The 21261-nt window shown below is 43.7% G+C and overlaps 1 protein-coding gene across 2 annotated transcripts in view; it reads right to left on the reverse strand.

The window, feature by feature from the left end:
* Nucleotides 1-20298, reverse strand: part of RSU1 (Ras suppressor protein 1) — a 204845-nt gene extending 184547 nt beyond the window's left edge. For both annotated transcript variants that reach the window (XM_019973109.2, XM_019973108.2), the window contains exons 1-2: nt 20143-20298; nt 19792-19903 (exon numbers count right to left, since the gene is read on the reverse strand). In XM_019973109.2, coding sequence (XP_019828668.1) covers nt 19792-19900 — 109 coding nt within the window. In that variant the 5' untranslated portion in view covers nt 19901-19903; nt 20143-20298. The remainder of the gene's footprint in view (nt 1-19791; nt 19904-20142) is intronic.
* Between the last annotated feature and the right edge of the window lie 963 nt (nt 20299-21261).

Below are 21261 nucleotides of genomic sequence, written 5' to 3' on the forward strand. Positions count from 1 at the left end.
AGCTTCACAGAATGACATTTACATCCAGAGGAAAAAACACAGCCTAACGGGAATACTTGGAAACGCACGCAGTGACTCGGGACTTGCAAGTTTCTGCCACCCTGTCGAAGGCCAGAACTGGGCCTCTCGGTAGCTGAGCTGGTAACGAATCCACCTGCAGTGTGGAAGACCCTGGTTCGATTCCTGGGTCAGGAAGAGCCGCTGGAGAAGGGATAGGCTACCCATTCCAGTATTCTTAGAGGGCTTCCGTGGTGGCTCAGTTGGTAAAGAATTCGACCCCAACACGGGAGATCTGGGTTCAATCCCTGGGTTGGGAAGATCCCCTGGTGAAGGGGAACGGCTACCCACTCCAGTATTTTGGCGTGGAGAAATCCATGGACTGTATAGTTCATGGGGTCGCAAAGAGTCAGGCACAACTGAGCAGCCTTCACTGGCTGGTTCCCAATGAACAATTCTGGAACACTGGTCACCAAAAATTGGACTGTAACTATCAGCTCATTTCACCGGCTGCATTCCCCATGGAAGCAATCAGAAAAATACAGCTACCATCAGAAGACAAATAGTCTACCCCTTTGCGACGACTCTTGAGGGATCGAATACTGCACTGGGAGAACAGCTGTACCCTCCCTGAGATGCTCAGAGAGGGTCACTTTTGACTTGTTTTACAATTCCAGGGGGACACCCTTCAAATTCAGTGCAACTCTGTAGATTACACTGCAAACAGGACGCTCTATTCATTCAATTCCTCCCAAAGTGGTTGACGGAAAAGAAGAATTCATTTGAACTGAAAATACAGGATGGTCCAAAAGGCTGTTCTGACCACTTTGGGTCCCAAGTCTCCACAATGTGTGATTAAAACACCTGTCCGTGTCACATGCTAACGTTATTTCACCCCTGGCAGAAGGATGCAGGTTCAGATCCTCTTAAATATGCAGCTTCTGATGATATATTTAAGTGAAGACAGACAATAAAATATTTGATACCAAGATATAGTATAAATATCATATTCATCCACACGCCCAGAATCCTAAGAAGTATTCCTTTGAATTTTGTTCATAATTTAAAACTTCAGGAAAAAAAAAAAAATCCATGGTATAAAAGCTTTCCTTGACTTCACAACTAAATACTGTGGCGAGGTAGAAGTGTTTTTGTAGCAAGTTTTCAAAACTGGTTTCATGACTGAGTCCTATTTACAGATAAAGGGTCCCTCAACCACAATGACTTGCTTTTTCACTCAACAGAAAGCAATTTATCTGATGATTTTTAAAACGTGACATCTCGTTCTATACATAAATAAGAGCAGAGAATTCACATGTTCTGAGAATCCCCATAAGATGGTCACTGACTGAGGCTTCAGTGTCTACAGGGACATTAAGTCAAAAGATGCTAGACCCAGAGCACTGTGATACTGACAAGGCAGAGCCAACAGCCTTCCCATCCAAACACATCACCTTACAGTCTCTCCTTCAGGAACAAAGAAAAACTTTAAATTCAAAAATGCCCAGGAGAATTAAAGACGAAAATACAAGTACACAGATATTTATTGCTCTCAGGGGATGTATAGGGTGATAGGAATAAATGCTCTATGAATTACAAACTGTTTGCAAGGCACTGTATTAGGTTGGTGTTGACAGAGATGGAAAATGCGTGAAGACATAGTTACTGTCCTCAAGGAGTTTACTCTATAATAGGAAAAGTGAAAGTGAAGTCGCTCAGTCGTGTCCAACTCTTTGCAACCCCACAGACTGTAGCCCACCAGGCTCCTCCGTCCATGGGATTTTCCAGGCAAGAGTACTGGAGTGGGTTGCCATTTCCTTCTCCAGAGGATCTTCCCGACCCAGGGATCGAACGCGGGTCTCCCGCATTGCGGGCAGACGCTTCACCGTCTGAGCCACCAGGGAGGTCTATAATAAGGGGAGGTAACAAAAACCTATGACACATTGTGTATACACGCCGCATCTTTATCCATTCTTCCACGGATGGACATTTAGGTTGTTCCGCCGTGTATTAGCCATAGGAAGGAATGCAAGTGGCTCATCTGTAGCGATGTGAATGGACCTAGAGATTGTCATACAGAGTGAGGTGAGTCACAAAGAGAGAAACAAACGCATGGACAGCAAGGGGAAGCAGGGTGGGAGGAACTGGGAGAGTGGGACCGACACGCACACACTACTGACACTATGTAAACACGAGACATCGAATGAGAACCTACCGTGTAGCACAGGGAGCCCTACTCAGGGCTCTGTGGTGACTGGAATGGGAAGGGAGTCCTACAGGGAGGGGATGTATGTATACACACAGCTGATTCACTTTGCTACACTGCAGAAACTAACACATCACGGTAAAGTAACTGTACTCCAACAAATATTTTAAAATTTTAAAAATAAATAAAATAAATTTCCTTTGTTCATCTCAAAAAAACAAAAACCTGTGATACAGGCAGATTAGCAGCACCTTAAGGAGGTAAGCTGATTACAAACTCCCATTAAAAAGGCAATGTTGGAAGGTTTTCCTCAGGCTTCTCAGTCCATTGGATTCTCCAGGCAAGAACACTGGAGTGGGTTGCCATTTCTTTCTCCAGGGGATCTTCCCGACCCAGGGATCGAATCTGGTTCTCCTGCATTACAAGCAGATCCTTTCTCTGACTGAGCCACCATACTTCCTATATCAATATGTTATGCTGGGCACTGAATCACCACTTATAAGAATCAAAAATGTTAAAATAAAGTAGTCATGACAAGAATGTTTATCAAATATATGTGCTGCCATGGTTCTAAGAATTTTATTACCTCATTTATTCATCACAGTAGGAATAGGGCTTCCCTGGTGGCTTAGAGGGTAAAGCGTCTGTCTGCAATGTGGGAGATCCCTGTGTCGGGAAGACCCCCTGGAGAAGGAAATGGCAACCCACTCCAGTATTCTTGCCTGGAAAATCCCATGGACAGAGGAGCCTGGTAGGCTGCAGTCCATGGGGTCACAAAGAGTCAGACACGACTGACTTCACTTCGACTTTTCACTTTCATTCCTCATAGTAACCCTAACAGATATAACACTATTATTCTCTGCCTCCCTCCCAATATTTTGGGTGACGGAAATGAGATCCAGAGAAGTCAGACAGCCTGCTCACAGTTTCAGCTCTAGGAAATAGACTCTTTACAAGCCGTCTCCAAACAAGAATCTGATTAATTCTGACTGTACTTTACTACAAGCCAAACAAATCCAGCAAATAGCCACAAACAGAAGACTGTATATCATTTTAAGATGTTCAAAAGATAACACCTGGACTTGAAGTAAAAAAAAAAAAAAATCTTTCCAGCATCTAGAAAAAAAAGACATAAGAAAATAAAATCAGATCATCAGACTTCTTGACAGCAAGGCTTTACACCAAGAAAAACAGGATAACACACTAACAATACTCCAAGAAATAAATTATAAGTCTTCAGTTAAGGCTGACTTTCAAGTAAAAGGGCCCCAACTTTACTGTCAATAAGCACAACTCTGGTGATTAGGCTTCCCTGGTGGCTCAAATGGTAAAGACCTCACCTGCAATGCTGGAGACCCTGGTTCAATCCCTGGGTTGGGAAGATCCCCTGGAGAAAGAAATGGCTACCCACTCCAGTATTCTTGCCTGGAGAATCCCATGGACAGAAGAACCCAGTGGGCTACAGTCCGTGGGACTGCAAAGAGTTGGACACGACTGGATGACTAACATTTTCACTGGTGATATTATCCTCTTGAGCTCTGGAGCAATCTACCAGAGTACATGTTTCAGACATTCAAAATGATTAGAGATACTGACCTGAGGGCTGTATCTGATGAGCATGAAAGATGAGCATGAAAGACATAAGTTCCTGGGTGGTGGATTCTTACCAAGGGAACCTGAATGGAAGCGACACATGTCCCTTCCAGACCAAGACCCTCAGGGCAGTGGATTTGCTAAGACCTCTGAGTGCTGGCTGCCCAGCTCTGAGCCAGCAGATGAGGACAATGCCCTGTGTGGCACGGAGAAAGGAATAGAAGGAAGTGGACATCCTTGAAGGCCACCAGGGGCAGAGATGCATACTCATCCTAAGCTGTGCTGTGAAGGAGAAAAACTTTTTAGATTCTTTAAGCCAGGAGTCCCCAATCCTCAGACCATGAACCAGTACAGGTACGCTGTACTTGGCCTGTGGAATTTCCTAAGTGACAGACCAAGGAAGCTTTGTTATGTTAATGAGATGACTTCTGGAGGCTGCTAGCCAGGGCAGCCAGACCTGTGACTGGAACCACCCTCGCAAATCAATTCTTTCTAACTTGATCTTAAGAGTCAGTGCGACCAACCCCAAGGAAAATCACAGCACATTTATTTTATGAATGTCAACAAGCTAATCCTAAAAGGGATAATGGAAAGGCAAAAGGCTCCAAGTAGCCAATCAGATCAAATCAGTCACTCAGTCGTGTCCAACTCTTTGCGACCCCATGAATCACAGCACGCCAGGCCTCCCTGTCCATCACCAACTCCCGGAGTTCACTCAGACTCACGAGTCCATCGAGTCAGTGATGCCATCCAGCCATCTCATCCTCTGTCGTCCCCTTCTCTCGCCCCCAATCCCTCCCAGCATCAGAGTCTTTTCCAATGAGTCAACTCTTTGCATGACGTGGCCAAAGTACTGGAGTTTCAGCTTTAGCATCATTCCTTCCAAAGAAATCCCAGGGCTGATCTCCTTCAGAATGGACTGGTTGGATCTCCTTGCAGTCCAAGGGACTCTCAACAGTCTTCTCCAACACCACACTTCAAAAGCATCAATTCTTCGGCACTCAGCCTTCTTCACAGTCCAACTCTCACATCCATACATGACCACAGGAAAAACCAGAGCCTTGACTAGACAGACCTTTGTTGGCAAAGTAATGTCTCTGCTTTTGAATATGCTATCTAGGTTGGTCATAATTTCCTTCCAAGGAGTAAGCATCTTTTAATTTCATGGCTGCAGTTACCATCTGCAGTGATTTTGGAGCCCCCCAAAATAAAGTCTGACACTGTTTCCACTGTTTCCCCATCTATTTCCATTGAAGTGATGGGACCAGATGCCATGATCTTCGTTTTCTGAATGTTGAGCTTTAAGCCAACTTTTTCACTCTCCACTTTCACTTTCATCAAGAGGCTTTTGAGTTCCTCTTCACTTTCTGCCATAAGGGTGGTGTCATCTGCATATCTGAGGTTATTGATATTTCTCCCGGCAATCTTGATTCCAGCTTGTGTTTCTTCCAGCCCAGCGTTTCTCATGATGTACTCTGCATATAAGTTAAATAAACAGGGTGACAATACACAGCCTTGATATACTCCTTTTCCTATTTGGAACCAGTCTGTTGTTCCATGTCCAGTTCTAACTGTTGCTTCCTGACCTGCATACAAATTTCTCAAGAGGCAGATCAGGTGGTCTGGTACTCCCATCTCTTTCAGAATTTTCCACAGTTTATTGTGATCCACACAATCAAAGGTTTTGTCATAGTCAATAAAGCAGAAATAGATGTTTTTCTGGAACTCTTATTTTTTCCATGATCCAGTGGATGTCAGCAATTTGATCTCTGGTTCCTCTGCCTTTTCTAAAACCAGCTTGAACATCAGGAAGTTCACGGTTCACGTATTGCTGAAGCCTGGTCTGGAGAATTTTGAGCACTGCTTTACTAGCGTGTGAGATGAGTGCAATTGTGCGGTAGTTTGAGTGTTCTTTGGCATTGCCTTTCTTTGGCATTGCAATGAAAACTGACCTTTTCCAGTCCTGTGGCCACTGCTGAGTTTTCCAAATTTGCTGGCATACTGAGTGCAGCACTTTCACAGCATCATCCTTCAGGATTTGGAATAGCTCAACTGGAATTCTATCACCTCCACTAGCTTTGTTCGTAGTGATGCTTTCTAAGGCCCACTTGACTTCACATTCCAGGATGTCCGGCTCTAGGTCAGTGATCACAGCATCGTGATTATCTGGGTCATGAACATCTTTTTTGTACAGTTCTTCTGTGTATTCTTGCCATCTCTTCTTAATATCTTCTGCTTCTGTTAGGTCCATACCATTTCTGTCCTTTATCGAGCCCATTTTTGCATGAAATGTTCCTTTGGTATCTCTGATTTTCTTGAAGAGATCTCTAGTCTTTCCCATTCTGTTGTTTTCCTCTATTTCTTTGCATTGATCGCTGAGGAAGGCTTTCTTATCTCTTCTTGCTATTCTTTGGAGCTCTGCATTCAGATGTTTATATCTTTCCTTTTTATCCTTTGCTTTTCACTTCTCTTCTTTTCACAGCTATTTAAAATACTGAAAAAGAAAAACTCAGAAAGTTGTCACGTCCCAACACAAAACTTACTGTATATAGCCACAGCCAACAATGGATGAGAAAACATAAACCAATGAAACATCAGAGAACCAAGAAGCAGACTCACACAGATACAATCAACTGGTCTCTGGCAAGGGAGCAAAGGCAATTCAATGGGAAAAGGACAATGTTTTCAACCAATGGTGCTGGAACTTGACGTCTATATAAGGAGAAAAAAAGAAGAAAGAACCTAGACACAACACTTGTAACTTCGAGAAATATTAACTCAAAGTGGTTCACTCTCTTAAATGTAAAATGTAAAAGCGTAACGTTCTAGAGGGAAAATCTAGGCAGTCCTTGACCTGGTAATGATGTCTTAGATACAACACTAAAAGCATTATCAGGAAAAAGAAAAAAAAGAAAAAAGGTGTGTCAACTGGCTGAGAATTCATTAAAAACACTTCTCCTCTGTAAAAGACAATGTTAATAAAATGGAAAGGAGAGCCACAGACTGAGACAAAAGTTTTTGCAAAACATGAATCTGATATAGGACATCTTTGTAAAATACATAAAGAAATTTTAAATTCAACAATATGAAAGCAAGATCAGTTCAGATCAGTCGCTCAGTCGTGTCCGACTCCTTGCAACCCCATGAATCACAGCACACCAGGCCTCCCTGTCCATCACCAACTCCCAGAGTTCACTCAGACTCATGTCCATCGAGTCAGTGATGCCATCCAGCCATCTCATCCTCTGTCATCCCCTTCTCCTCCTGCCCCCAATCCCTCCCAGCTTCAGAATCTTTTCCAATGAGTCAACTCTTCGCATGAGGTGGCTAAAGTACTGGAGTTTCAGCTTTAGCATCACTCCTTCCAAAGAAATCCCAGGGCTGATCTCCTTCAGAAGGGACTGGTTGGATCTCCTTGTAGTCCAAGGGACTCGCAAGAGTCTTTTCCAACACCACACTTCAAAAGCATCAATTCTTTGGCACTCAGCCTTCTTCACAGTCCAACTCTCACATCCATACATGATCACAGGAAAAACCAGAGCCTTGACTAGACGAACCTTTGTTGGCAAAGTAATGTCTCTGCTTTTGAATATGCTATCTAGGTTGGTCATAACTTTCCTTCCAAGGAGTAAGTATCTTTTAATTTCATGGCTGTAGTCACCATCTGCAGTCATTTTTGGGCCTAGAAAAATAAAGTCTGACACTGTTTCCCCATCTATCTGCAAGTGATGGGACCGGATGCCATGATCTTCGTTTTCTGAATGTTGAGCTTTAAGCCAACTTTTTCACTCTCCACTTTCACTTTCATCAAGAGGCTTTTGAGTTCCTCTTCACTTTCTGCCATAAGGGTGGTTTCATCTGCATATCTGAGGTTATTGATATTTCTCCCGGCAATCTTGATTTCAGCTTGTGTTTCTTCCAGTCCAGCGTTTTTCATGATGTACTCTGCATATAAGTTAAATTAAAAAATGGGCCACGATTCATACTATATGCAAGTATCAAGTCACAGAGCACTACACCTGAAACAACTACTGTACATCAACTACGTTTCAATAAAAAATAATAATTTAAAGCATAACAGAAAAGAAAACCTACACAAAATAGACCTCACTTAAAAAAAAAAAAAAAAAATAGGCCAAAGACCTTAATAGACACCACAAGGAAGATAAGCAGATGGCAAACAAATATACGAAAAAATTTTCCACATCACCTGCCATGAGAGAACTGCACACTCAAACAATGAGGTTCAGAGAGTCAATGCCTAGGGATTGATAAGAAGTCCAGGGTCCCCAAGGAGGAGAAAGGGGTCTGGGGCTCTCCAAGTGGAGACAGGGGTCTGGAATTCTCAAGGAGGAGAAAGGGACAAATTTTTTTTTCCTCTACATTCTTTAGTCTTAGTCAATTACACAACTCAGTTTAAACTCTGTACTAGGGATTATACAACAACAATGTATCCTGCTGAAGGACAGTGTCTCCTTCCTGAAAACCCTCTGACTAATCCTGATATCTTAGAATGTATATTATGGGAGTGGGTCTGGTAGGATCTTTCTATTGTTAAATTCTCATCTTGTTATCCTAAAATGTAAATTGTGGGAGTGGGTCTGGTAAAATTTTCACAAACTTGAGACATTCTTTTCATTCACTGTAATAACTAATTAAAAAGTATATAACTCCCTTGCTAACACTAGAGGGGGGGCACTCTCCATCCCCCTTCTGATGTCTGTGTCAGATGCTTTCTCTATCTCTTTTACACTTTAATAAAACTTTATTACACAAAACCTCTGAGTGATCAAGCCTCGTCTCTGGCCCCGGATTGAATTCTTCTCTTCCAGAGGCCAAGAATCCCGGCATCTCTCGTGGTTCAGCAGCAACCTTTCAAGATACTGCTACAAGTCTATTAGGATGGCCAAAATCAAGAACACTGAGAACACCAAATATTGAGAAGGATGTGGAGCAACAGGAACTCTTATTCATGGCTGGGGGACATATGAAATGGCTCAGCTACTTGGCAGTCCGTGTGTTGGTTTCTTAGGACACCAAGCATATTCTTACCCTACAATCCAGCAGTCGTGCTCCTTCGCATTTACCGAAAGGAGTCAAAGAACACGTTCACACAAAAATCTGCACATGCATGTTTACAGCAGCTTTACTCAGACAAAACTGGAAAGCAGCCAAGATGTCCTTCAATAGGTGAAAGGATAAACGAAGCGTGGTGCATCCAGACAACGGAATTTTAGTCAATAATAAAAACATACAAGCCAGCAAGCCAAGAAAAGACACAGAAGAACCTGAAACGAGTATGACTAAGTCAAAGAAGTCTTTCTTTAAAGGTTACGTGCTATATGGCTTCAACTATGTCACGTTCTAGAAAATGCAAAACTACAGAGACATAAAATTTCAGTGATTGCCTGGGGTTCGGTGTCAGGTAAGTAGAAAGAGAACGGGGGAAAAGAAACCACAAAGGGTATGCAGGGCAGTGAAACTACTCTGTAAGACCCTGAATCTGTTAAAAGCCATGAAGTGTCTATGTTTCTGCTTTGCAAATAGATTCATTTATTCAATTTTTCTAGATTCCACACATATGCAGTAATAAACGACGTTTGTTTCTCTCTTTCTGGCTTATTTCACTCCATCTCTAGGTCCATCCACATCTCTGCAAATGGCACGATTTCATTCTTTTTATGGCTGAATAATATTCCATTGCATATATGTACCACATCTTCATCTATTCCTCTGCTGATGGACACTTAGGTTGCTTCCATGTCCTGGGTATTGTAAGCAATGTTGCAATGAACACTGGGGTGCACGTATCTTTTGGATTATGTTTTCTCCAGGTATATACCCAGGAATAGGATTGCTGGATCATATAGATGATTCACTTTGCTGTACAGCAGAAACACCACACTGTAAAGCAACTATACTTGAATAAATTTTTTAAAGCTATCATGTGTTACAACACAGAGAGCAGACAACAATGTAAACTCTGAATTTTAGTTAGTAAATCAATGCTGCTTCATCAACTGTAACAAAAGTTACCACAAAAGTGGTAACAAAAGTACCACTCCAATGCCAGATTTTAACAACAGGGGAAACTGGAGGCTTAATAACAGGGAAAACTGTTGTAAAAAATGAAGTATGATTTTTTTTTTTTTTAAAAAGGAGGAGAATGGGGAGAGAACATGCACGAAACAACTGTTTCCAGCAATATCTTGGTGGAAATATCAGCATTGTTAATTGTGTGTAAGGTAAAAAACGTAACTGTGAGATAGTCTTACATCATTAGCATCCTTGAGAATCAGGATTCTCCGAGTGGAAGAAAAGTAGAGACACAGCATTGAAGAAGTTCACTAAAAGCCTTGCAGTGTCGTATTTGAATTGGAGCCACCAGAAAAGTCTTTAGGTATTTTAATTTTTACATAGCAGACACAGGGGTGGGGAAGGACAGGGTGGGATGAATTGAGAGAGTGGCCTTGACATATAATACACTACCATGTGTAGAACAGATAGCTGGTGGGAAGCTCCTGTACGCCACAGGGGACTCAGCTTGGTGCTCTGTGGGTGACCTAGAGGGGTGGGACGGGATATATATATATATATATATATATATATACACACACACACACACACACACACGTACAAATATGGCTGATTCGTTTCTGAGAAACCAACACAACATTATAAAGCAATTACACTCCAATAAAAAAGGAATGTTATTAAGCCTTTGCCAGTCATTTATGTTTCAAATATTTCCCCCATATTTGGGACTCTTGCTTACAGTTTAAAGAGTGTCCAAGGGCACACCCCATGACCCGGTAAGTCCACCCCTAACCTGTAACCAACAGAAAGTAACATGTGTGCTGACATGGCCACAGCAGCAGTACTGGTGCCAGCCCTAGCCTGGGAGCCACCCAAACATCCATCATCAGCAGCACAGATGTGGGAACTTAGGCTGTCACACTCTGGATCTGTTAACCAGCATCATGACACAAACGAACCTCATGAATAAGATGCCAAGCATGAGAACCAAAGACCGGAGATCGTACTGTAAGCCCTCCTTCCTTTGAATGATGCCGATCAACTGGCAAAGGAAATCTACACTGTCAAGAGTCAGGACCCTGTCTTGACTCTCAAGAGTCAGGAGGTGCCGATCGCCTTCAGTTTCTTGGTTTAAAGATCTGTCAGGCTGTACGGTCAGGTGTGCAATTACCTACAGGAACACTCCGATAAAGGCATTTTGAAATGGACCTTTTTAAAAAACAATGTGTATGTGTCTGGGGAAGAAGTAGATTGCTGTTTCCTGAGCCCAGTCAGCTGGAGTGTGGGAAGGTCAGATCCCTGAATACATTCCTCGATGGATACGGAATCAGTAGCCCATACAGGTAGGGGAGGCGGCTTCCGGAGCCAGCAGGCACTCAGTGGACGCTTGCCGAATTAGTGGTTTCATCTTTGTATGTGCACCTGACTCTCGAAAATGTTAGTGACATCAGAGAGGCAAGAAAGCATGAGCTACAGCACAGCTTCGGAAGTCTGACTGCCTGGCTTCAAGTCTACTACTCATTAGTGTACTAATACTTAAACACTTATTAGTGTACTGAAGCTCTGGGAATCTCTGGGTCCTCAGCTGCAAACTAGATAGTGAGAACAATGACGATGATGACAACAATCCTAATGGAGCTGTGGGGTTTAAGAGAAATAATCCAGGGACTTCCTGGTGATCCAGTGACTAAGACTCTTCTCTCCCAGTGCAGGCAGCCTGGGTATGATCCCTAGTCAGGGAATGAGATCCCACATGCTGCAACTAAGATCAAAGATCCTGTGTGTCTGGCAAAGACTCGGCATAGCCAAATAATATTAAAAAAAAAAAAAGAAATAATCTATATGCAGAGCTGCACACAATGCCCGGCATGTGGTAAGCAGTGTGTGCGTGTATGGATTAATACTCTCATGTATATAGCTTCAGTTACCTATTATTTTTATCCTTCTAGTAAAGAGTGTACAACTTGAAGAATACATAATAGGCTGCATAGGCATCTTTCACAAAGCCTGAAGATGGAAATATTCACAGCTGTAAAAAATCAACTGTCTTGTCTATGCAAACATTTGCCCAACAACCATTTGGATACTGAGGTTGCAAACTGTGTCACCAATTTCTGCACTGTGCTCTGAAAAACCAAGCGTCCAAGACCCCCTCCAGTTCACTACCTGCTCTGAGGTGTGCCTCTCATTAGCCCACTTTACGCTTAAGAACTGTTCTGAGTCTGGAGGCACCATTAACGCATACGCACAGAAACATATTAAGTGAAAAGGCTCTTGATGAATAACAGGTAAACTGCAACTACAGTTACCGTTTCATGCAACTCAGGTTTATTCTACTGTGATATATGAAGACAGAAAAAATGAATTAGCACATAGTAACAAAAAAACAACAACAACTCATATGTGACTGTTAAGTCCAATTAAGAATAATAGCTTTTCACTAAAGCCTTAAGAAACTAGGAGGTTCAGAATTAACCCTGACCAGACAGAGACGAAGTTGCTTCTACCGTTTTGTTCGACAGTTCAAGTCCTGCAGCAATATGATAAACCTCAGTTTCCAAGCCGGAGGGTTGCAAGAATGATGCATTTTCTTGGCCTAGCACAGTGTTTGTTTTTTTTAATTGGAGGCTAACTGCCTTACAGTGTTGTGTTTCTGCTATACAACAAAGTGAATCAGCTCTAAGTACACGTATATCCCCTCTCTCGATGCTTTTTGTTTCTTAACGCCACAATCTATTTCTGGACTCTCTATTCCACTGGTCTACATGTCTGTTCTTATACCAATACGGTCCCTAGGTCAGTGTTTTTAAAGAATTCTGAAACTGACTGGCATGAGGTGAGCCCCGCCAGTCCAGCTTAACCCTGGAAGCCATCATTCCTTAAGGCCTGAGCCACACAGCACAAGATTACAGAACACAGCTGTTAGACACACCCAGGTGTGTGTAACGTGTGAGGCTGGGATTTTCTCAACCTTCTGTCTGCTCGCGTGTGAAACACATCTGCACCAGAGGTTGATGTGAGAAGCACTCACGTGTGCACCACTCAGAACTTCCGATGCAGACGTGATGGGCTGATGGTGGCCCTTCCAAGTCCTCTGGTGAAGCCCTGACCCCAGGGATCTCAGAGTGAGACTGTATTTGGAGTCAGAACTTTCAAAGTGTGATGAAGTAATGAAGCCACTAAGGCAGGCCGTAATCCAAGTTGAATGGCATCATCTTGGGCACAGGAAGTGGACACAGAGAGGGTCCAGGAACCCATGTCAGCAGAAGCCACGTGACACAAGACCGAAGGTGGCTGTCTGCAAAGGAGAAAGGCCTCAGAAGAAACCAACCCTGCCGACACTACCATCTGAGACTTCCGGCCTCCAAAACTATGAACCATCACCGTCTGTTGCTGAAGCTCCTTGGTCCACGGTGTGCTATATGGTAGCCCTGTTGTTGCTGTTCTGTCGTGTTCAACTCTCTGTGACCCCATGGACTACAGCACACCGGGCTTCCCGGTCCTTCACTATCTCCCAGAGCTTGCTCAGACTCATGTCCATCGAGTCAGTGATGCCATCCAACCATCTCGTCCTCTGTCAGCCCCTCCTCCTCCTGCCTTCAATCGTTCCCAGCATCACGGTCTTTTCCAGTGAGCCAGCTCTTCGCATCAGGTGGCCAAAGTGTCCCTATGGTAGTCCTAGCAGACTAATAAGGCAGACGATGTTATGCCAACATTTATCTTTTGGGCTTTATCAATGCCTCAAATCCAAAACACTGTTTTACACTGTTTAGCATCACACACCGATGAAATCTGCCCAAAGGGGACCCGGCAAATTCCATTTCACCCCCATCTTTCACTGGGAAACATGCTGACTGATCAGCAGCTCTCTGTCCAAAAGACTCTGTGCTGTCCGAGGAGACTCCAGGTCCACAAGGCAGTTCACAAGCCAGCATCAACGATGCTCTGGGCCAGACAGTTCATAACAAACTGTCTGGAGGTTTTTCAAACCGTGAGCTTCACAGATCAAGTGACATAAACGAAGGTATCTCCTGACCTGAAGAAAGAGACGTGATGAGGAGGGAGGAAGAGAGTGCCAGGTGGCAGTGGACACTGGGGCAGGAGAGGCTGTATTTAGTCTTCTGAGGGACCGGGAGCAAAATGCAGAGGCTCGGCACTGCCCCCTACTGGCCAGGCATGTGCTCTACATGGACTGCTCTTGCAACATTTTTATGCTCTTTGGCTGAAACAAATAAACCAACCTGTGCGGACTTGCTATTCAAAGAAGCAAGAACCTTTACCCAATGTAAAAATATCATCTCTAGCTTCTGCTCTATGATAGTGGATTTTGTTATATTTAGACTAGGTTTTCTTTAAACCAGGCTCATGTACATTTAGGGAAGGGAGAGACGGGGTCTGGTTTTCAAGTACTATTCTTATCAATTCTAGCACTGGTTTTCACAATTAAGAGCTGGCTAGAAAGGCAAAGCAGTGGACATTATGGTTTCTTATGGTGACAATCTACTTCAGATCTATTAAATAGCCTTTAGTTTTCTTAGAAGAGCACATATTAATTCATCACTGGATAATTTAGAGCATCAGTAAGGAAGAAAAGTCCCAGAGAGACTCAATTTACATACTGTCCATCATGGAAAGAAAATACACTCAATACTGGATGGCAAATAATATTTTAATTATTAACTGAAAAACTGCCAATGGTTTTGATATCCACCTCTTAGGCTCAACAGACCCAAGCCCATCACCATCAAAATCCTGTGAAACGCCCTGCTGCCCCCTCAGCGACCCTTCAGTGCCTGTGGCCCTGCACTTGGCCGTGTGTGGTCACTTATTTCGCTGCCGACTTGTCACGCTCTGTGACAAGTCATCTCTACCTCGCCTTTCCCAGGATTTGTGACAGTGAGACTAGCTGGGCAAGGCCCCCACTGAGAATCTCAGAAACTAAAGAGATATTGTTTTGCAGTTTTTACACCATCATAGATAAAATACATTTTTAAATACTAATAATAGAATCCCCCGGTAGTGCAGTGGTTAGGACTCCATGCTTCCACGGCCGGGGGCAGAGGTTCAATCCCAAGTCAGGGAACTAAGACCTGTATGCCAATGTATCAGACAAAATGTAAAAGTAAAAAATAAATAAAATTTAAATAGTCCTATCATGATGAAAATCCCCAACAGGCACCACATTCCTGGGTTAACAACTCCTTCAGATAACCAAGCCAGGATTACATCTGTTGATTCTTTTGTAGACTCCTTTAGAAAAACAATTCCCAAACAGGTGGTTGAAGTTTTTCTTTTAAAATTTATCTGAGAGATATTTAAGTCCTAGCTGGGGTGGAAAAAAAAAAAAAAAAACTTGATAAAAGTTTGACACCCAGAGCTCAATAAATGTGAAGAGATTAAAAAGTCACAAAAGTCTTAAAAGAAATGAAAAACAGTCTGTCTGGCTCCTGAGACTTCCAGAAAGCTGATTACAGAGCCCTTCAAGAGTAACTTTATCATCTGGGTGAAGAGTTGCTGCATGGGAGAGAGTTTCCTCATGAAATCTCTTTAATAAAAAGTACAAAATTATACCATTCCTCCTGGAAGCTTTAAGAAGAACGTGTGTGATTACATGCCATGTAGAAAAAAAAAAAAGGAAAAGAAATAAAATGAGGGACTCCCCTGGTAGTTAAGACTCTGTACTTCCACTGCAGGGGCTGAAGGTTCAATCCCTGGTCAGGCAACTAAGATCCCACATGCCACGTGGTGTGGCCATAAAAATAAAAGGTTTAAAAAAAAAAAAAGAAAATGAGGGATCATTTCAGAGAAACAGTATATGGAAATCCCTGAAAATCCCTCCCAAAGGGCTAAAACACACCAGATTCCATTAAGCTGCACAGAAAACATCAAGACATAACCCACACAGATGGCTTACCTTGTCTACCTAACCCGGCTATTGCTGGTTCAGACCATCGACTGTGCTGGGACTGGTTATATCTGAGGCTTACACACTCTCTCTGGACATTCGTACGAACAGTTAACAGCCACTGTGTACTCAGAACTGGGCTCGGTGCTAAGCACTTGACATGAAGCCATGCACTCAGGTCTAAACCAGTGCCACGTGGGGACTTGTGCTGTACTGTGCTAAGTCCCTTCAGTCGTGTCCAACTCCTTGCGACCCTATGAACTGTAGCCCCCCAGGCTCCTCTGTCCATGGGGATTCCCCAGGCAAGAATACTGGAGTGGGTGGCCATGCCCTCCTCCAGGGGGTCTTCTGACCTAGGGATCGAACCCTCATCTCTTACATCTCCTGCTCTGGCAGGCAGGTTCCTTACCACTAGCGCCACCTGTACTTATGTTTCCATCTAATGAGGAGGCACTCGAGGCTCAGAAAGGTTAAGTCGTTTCTCTAAACTAACACACTAGTAAGATGGACAATCTGAACCCAGTCTATTTGGCTCCAAGGCCCCACCTGTAAGCACTGGACCATGTCTGCCTCTCAGGGTCAGATCTGACCATCCCCAGAACCCGGCTGGACTGACAGAAAACTCTAAAACCTGGCTGATGTCTGTCTCCAGCCTAGGAAGTTTTCTTACCAGAAAGCTTTTGGTACCTCAATTCCAAAGTTGCATCTTTGAAAGGCAACTTACTGCCTTGGGGTCAGATCTGACCATCCCCAGAACCCAGCTGGACTGACAGAAAACTCTAAAACCTGGCTGATGTCTGTCTCCAGCCGAGGAAGTTTTCTTACCAGAAAGCTTTTGGTACCTCAACTCCAAAGTTGCATCTTTGAAAGGCAACTTACTGCCTTGGAGCAAGGGAAGTGCTGCGTTTATAAGACACAACTTTCCAAGCAGAAACAAAGCCTATTTCCTATGCTTAGAATAAGTACACAACAGCCACTCTTAGATTCAAAGCTTAATTCCTGCCCTTAGAGAAACTAAAAGTAAAGATGACAAAGAGAGGGACTTCCCTGGTGGTCCAGTGGCTAAGACTCTGCACTTCCACTGCAGGGGGCATGGATTCGATTCATCAGGAAACTAAGATCACCTATGCCACACAGTATGGCAAAAATAAATAAATAAAAACAATAACTAAAAAAAGATAATGAAGGGAAAGCTTGAGATACAATAACCATTCTCTGTCCATGGAAATAACCTGTTCCCTGGGTTCAATCTTGATACTAGCACATAAAACCCTGGGGACCTCCCCGGCAGTTCAGTGGTTAGGACTTGGCACTTTCACAGCTGTGCCTGGGTTGAATCCCTGGTCGGGGAAGTAAGATCCCACAAGCTGAACAGACAAAATAAATTAAAAAAAATAATAAGCAAAAACCTCATGATAAGCAAAAGACTATGGGAATCCTTATAGTACAGCTAACGTGATCATGCTGAATATTTTAATATCTAAGACATTAAAGTACATGGAGTAAGCATTCTGTACACTATTGACCACTGAGCCCCAGTGGAGGGTGGGGTCCTGAAGGCATCCTGGGACCCTCCAGACTCCAGAAGTCAGGGAGTTTTTTGCAGAAAGCAGTCACTTCTTAGGTCTAGCCCACTCCAGAGGATGGAGGCGAAGTGTCCAAATTCACTGCCACTAAACTCCCCAAGAAGCACTCCTGCTCTTCCTGAAGTGACTTCTCCAGGAAAATGTTAACAATGACCTTGCTTTTCAGCACTTCATACTACACCGGAAGCAGCTTTTTCAGGAAGCAAGTGGCTATCTTTTCTTCTTCAATACAAGCCAAGGCTTCAAAGAGATAAAACAACTGAACTGGAATAGCTCCACCACTCTCCTGACTTACAAATATAACATAGAGAACCCTCTTCAAAGCTGAGGAGTACAAAGTTCCTCTAGTGAGAGCAACCTTTTTTCAAGCCCATGAGAAAGACATCCTGAGGAGCAGAGAGCCGTGAGGCCAAGGGCACAGCTGAGCCAGGCCTCCTGCTTGCGCCTCAGCATCTTTTTCTGATGCAGCCGTGTGCCCAATGACCACTGTGACCCTGCAGGGCAGGGGCAGTGACGGGAAACATCGATGTTCCCAACCATCAGTTCAGCACCTGAGACCCCTGCTCTGTTGCTGTCACCAAGAAGCCACCACCACTGAGAAGTCAACACATTACAGGAGGCTGAGATGCTAACCTTCATGGCAGGTGTCTTCTGAAGGACTATCGAGTGTCAGTCACCTACAGTTTTCCATTCCCTGGCCTTCTGTAGAGATATATCAATGACACCAACCCTGATCTCTGTCCAAGGCACAAACCTGAAGCCATCTGAGACTGCAATCCCTGGTTTAAAGGAGAGAGTTGCAATAAAATGCCTGTTACAGGAAAATAACACTGAAAGCAATACAGTGTTTAAAGTACAGGGGCAGTTAGAGGGAAGGATGGGGAAAGAGATAGTTGGGGAGCCTGAGATTGGCCTGAATACTCTGCTATATTTAAAATGGGTAACCAAAAAGGACCTACTGTATAGCACAGGGAACTCTGCTCAATGTTACCTGGCAGCCTGGATGGGAGAGGAGTTTGGGGGAGAATGGATACATGTAAATGTATCATTGAGTCCCTTTGCTGTCCACCTGAAACTATCACAACATTATTAATCGGCTATGCTTCTTACAAAAGAAAAACTTAAGGGCAGTACAAGGGCAGTCAAAGTGGAGGTGAGAGGAGCATTAGGAAGACAGCACAACAGCAGGAAGAAGAAACAGAAGCCTGAACTAAGTCAGAAGGAAAAAAAACGGAAAAAGATAATGAGTCAAGAAATGCTTAACTTATCATGTAACTTTCATGTGGAAAAAGAATGGAAAATGATTCAGAAATAATTTCCCATTAAAAAACCAAGTGACACATGAAAAGATGCCCAATATCACTAATTATTAGAGAAATGCAAACCAAAACCACAATGAGGTATCACCTCACACTGATCAGAATGGCCATCATCAAAATGTCTAGAAACAAACAATAAATGCTGAAGAGGGTGTAGAGAAAAGGGAACCCTCCTACACGGCTAGTGGGAATGTAAATTGACAGAGGCACTACAGAGAACAGTATGGAGGGTCCTTAAAAAGCTAAAAATTGAGCTACCATATGATCCAGCAATCCCACTCCTGGGCTTGTAACCGGAGAAAAACATGTTTCAAAAGGATACAATGTTCAGCACTGTGTATAACAGCCAGCACATGGAAGCAACCTAAATGTCCAATGACAGATGAATGGATAAAGATGTGATACAGATATACAATGGAATACTACTCTGCCGTGAAAGAGAATGAAATAATGTAATTTGTGGTGACATGGATAGACACTGAGTGAAGTCAGAGAAAGACAATTATCATCTGATATCAATTTTATGCGGAATCTAAAAAAAAAAAAACGATACAAATGAACCTATTTACAAAACAGAGTCACAGATGTAGAAAACTTCCCTAAGGGGGAAGAGGAGGAAAACTGGGAAATTGGGTTTGACATATACTCACTACTATATATAAGACAACTAATAAGGACCTACTGTATAGCACAGAGAACTCTATTTAGTACTCTATAATGACTTACATGGGAACCGAATCTAAAAAAGGGTGGATGTATGTATCTGTATAACTGAATCACTTTGCGTACAGCAGAAACCAGCACATTATAAATCAGCTATGCTCCAATAAAAATTATTTAAAAAAAAAACACCAAGTGGCTATTTAGTAAACTGTGGAAAATCCACCCAAAAAACATCAATCAGCATGGACGAATGATGAGATCCAGCAGCTACAAGTTCGTGTAATTCTTAACCTTGCTCTCGTGCCTGTTTTCCAGCTGAGAGAACAAATCTGAGTGCAAGCTTTCTGAGCTAAGCCCTAGACAAATGCCCTGTACAAGCACCAGGTGGGGTGGAAACCATCAGAATGTCTCGAACTGCCACCAGCAGTTACTTGTTAAACTGATAAACCCACCCTCTCCGAGAGGAAGGCCCTCCGGAGAACTTACACAGGCCGTTGATGTCCAGCATGTTAGAGATGCCTCGGTCACTCATGTCCACTTCCGGCTGGTTCTTCTCCCGGCTCTCTTCCACCAACTTTTTCAGAGACTTGGACATGACCTGTACCAAACAATAACAAAGCACGTGGGCGACGGCCAGAAGGGTGCAAGGAGAGAAATGAGCGAGCCCCCAGCTGACACTCTCCAGTTTTCCCCAGGTGCTGGGAAGTGGGCAGCGGCGGGAAGGGTCTGGGAACAAGGATGGGGGTTGGGGAGCGAGGGACAGAGAAGTGGGGAGGGTCCAGCACCATTCCCGCCGCGGAGAGAAGCAAACACAACTGCAACCACACACACACTCACTGCGGAGGGCTGCACTTAACAGGCAGAAACTACAGACTTCTGCAGCGAGAGATGCGCTCGGTCGGTGCAAGACGAGCACCCAAACGAGGAACACGCCCTGTCCCGGCACTCCGCGCAGGCGCACAACGGACCGCTAACAACTCCAGGCCCCGCCCGCTTCAGGCCCTTCCCTAATTAGGAGAACTGCTTACTAGACGTGGCTCAGGGCGAGGCTCCGCCCATAAAAGAATGCGTGCCCTGCGGCTAGCCAATCATGTATGCTGTTCGGCCTGGAGACTCCGCCCCACCCGTGGTTAGTGCCCCGCCCCCCCAGATTAGGCTTCGGATCGGAGAGAAGCCGCCCGGTGCGCAGGCTCAATTTGTAAATGGAAGCCAGAGTGCTGTGGGCGGAACCAGGGAAGTTTGGGCCGGGGTTCAGGCTGTGTCAGGGACAAGTGACAAGTCAATAGTCTCTCAGTGTGTTACTTCTTTAACTTACTGGAAGTTGCTACCCTGAATCCTTTCCCCACAGTTGTACCTCCCGGTACATTTTGAGCTCCAGAAAGCAAGAATTATCTGATGGTCTGTGTGTCCCTGGCGTCCAGGTCGCAATCATGGAGCCTTGAGTCACAGGACAGGGAATAGACATATGATAAATACGTGACCCCTGTGTTCTTATGCTATGTCATAGCTTAGTTTGCTTTCTGTTGAATGATGATTTCCTCGAACAATTTTGTGTTGTTTTTTTCTTTTAACTAGAATTTGTTTTTCTTCTTATAACCTTAAGCTTTTCTTTACACTGTTTGAAATCCAATGGATTCTTCCTGAAGACTTTAGGAACCTACTAATATACTGCTGTAACTTGAACTGATTCTTTGTCCTTCCAGCTGAGAGATTGTAACTTTTTAAAACTTGGTTCCTGGGTTTAAACAGACATTTCTGGTAGTCACCTTGCTGAGTAACTACTCTCAAGTAACCTTCTCTAAAAGGATGTATAAGAGGCACAAAGTCGCATGTTTTTACATGTCCTTTTTCTCCCATGCCCCACATGGAATTCTAGGTTCAAAATCAGTTTCTCTTAAATCTCAATGGCATAGTTCCAGTGACTTCTGCTTGCAATGTTGATGCCCAGAAACGTCT

This window comes from Bos indicus, chromosome 13 (assembly GCF_029378745.1).
Source record: "Bos indicus isolate NIAB-ARS_2022 breed Sahiwal x Tharparkar chromosome 13, NIAB-ARS_B.indTharparkar_mat_pri_1.0, whole genome shotgun sequence".
Classification (NCBI taxonomy): Eukaryota; Metazoa; Chordata; class Mammalia; order Artiodactyla; family Bovidae; genus Bos; species Bos indicus.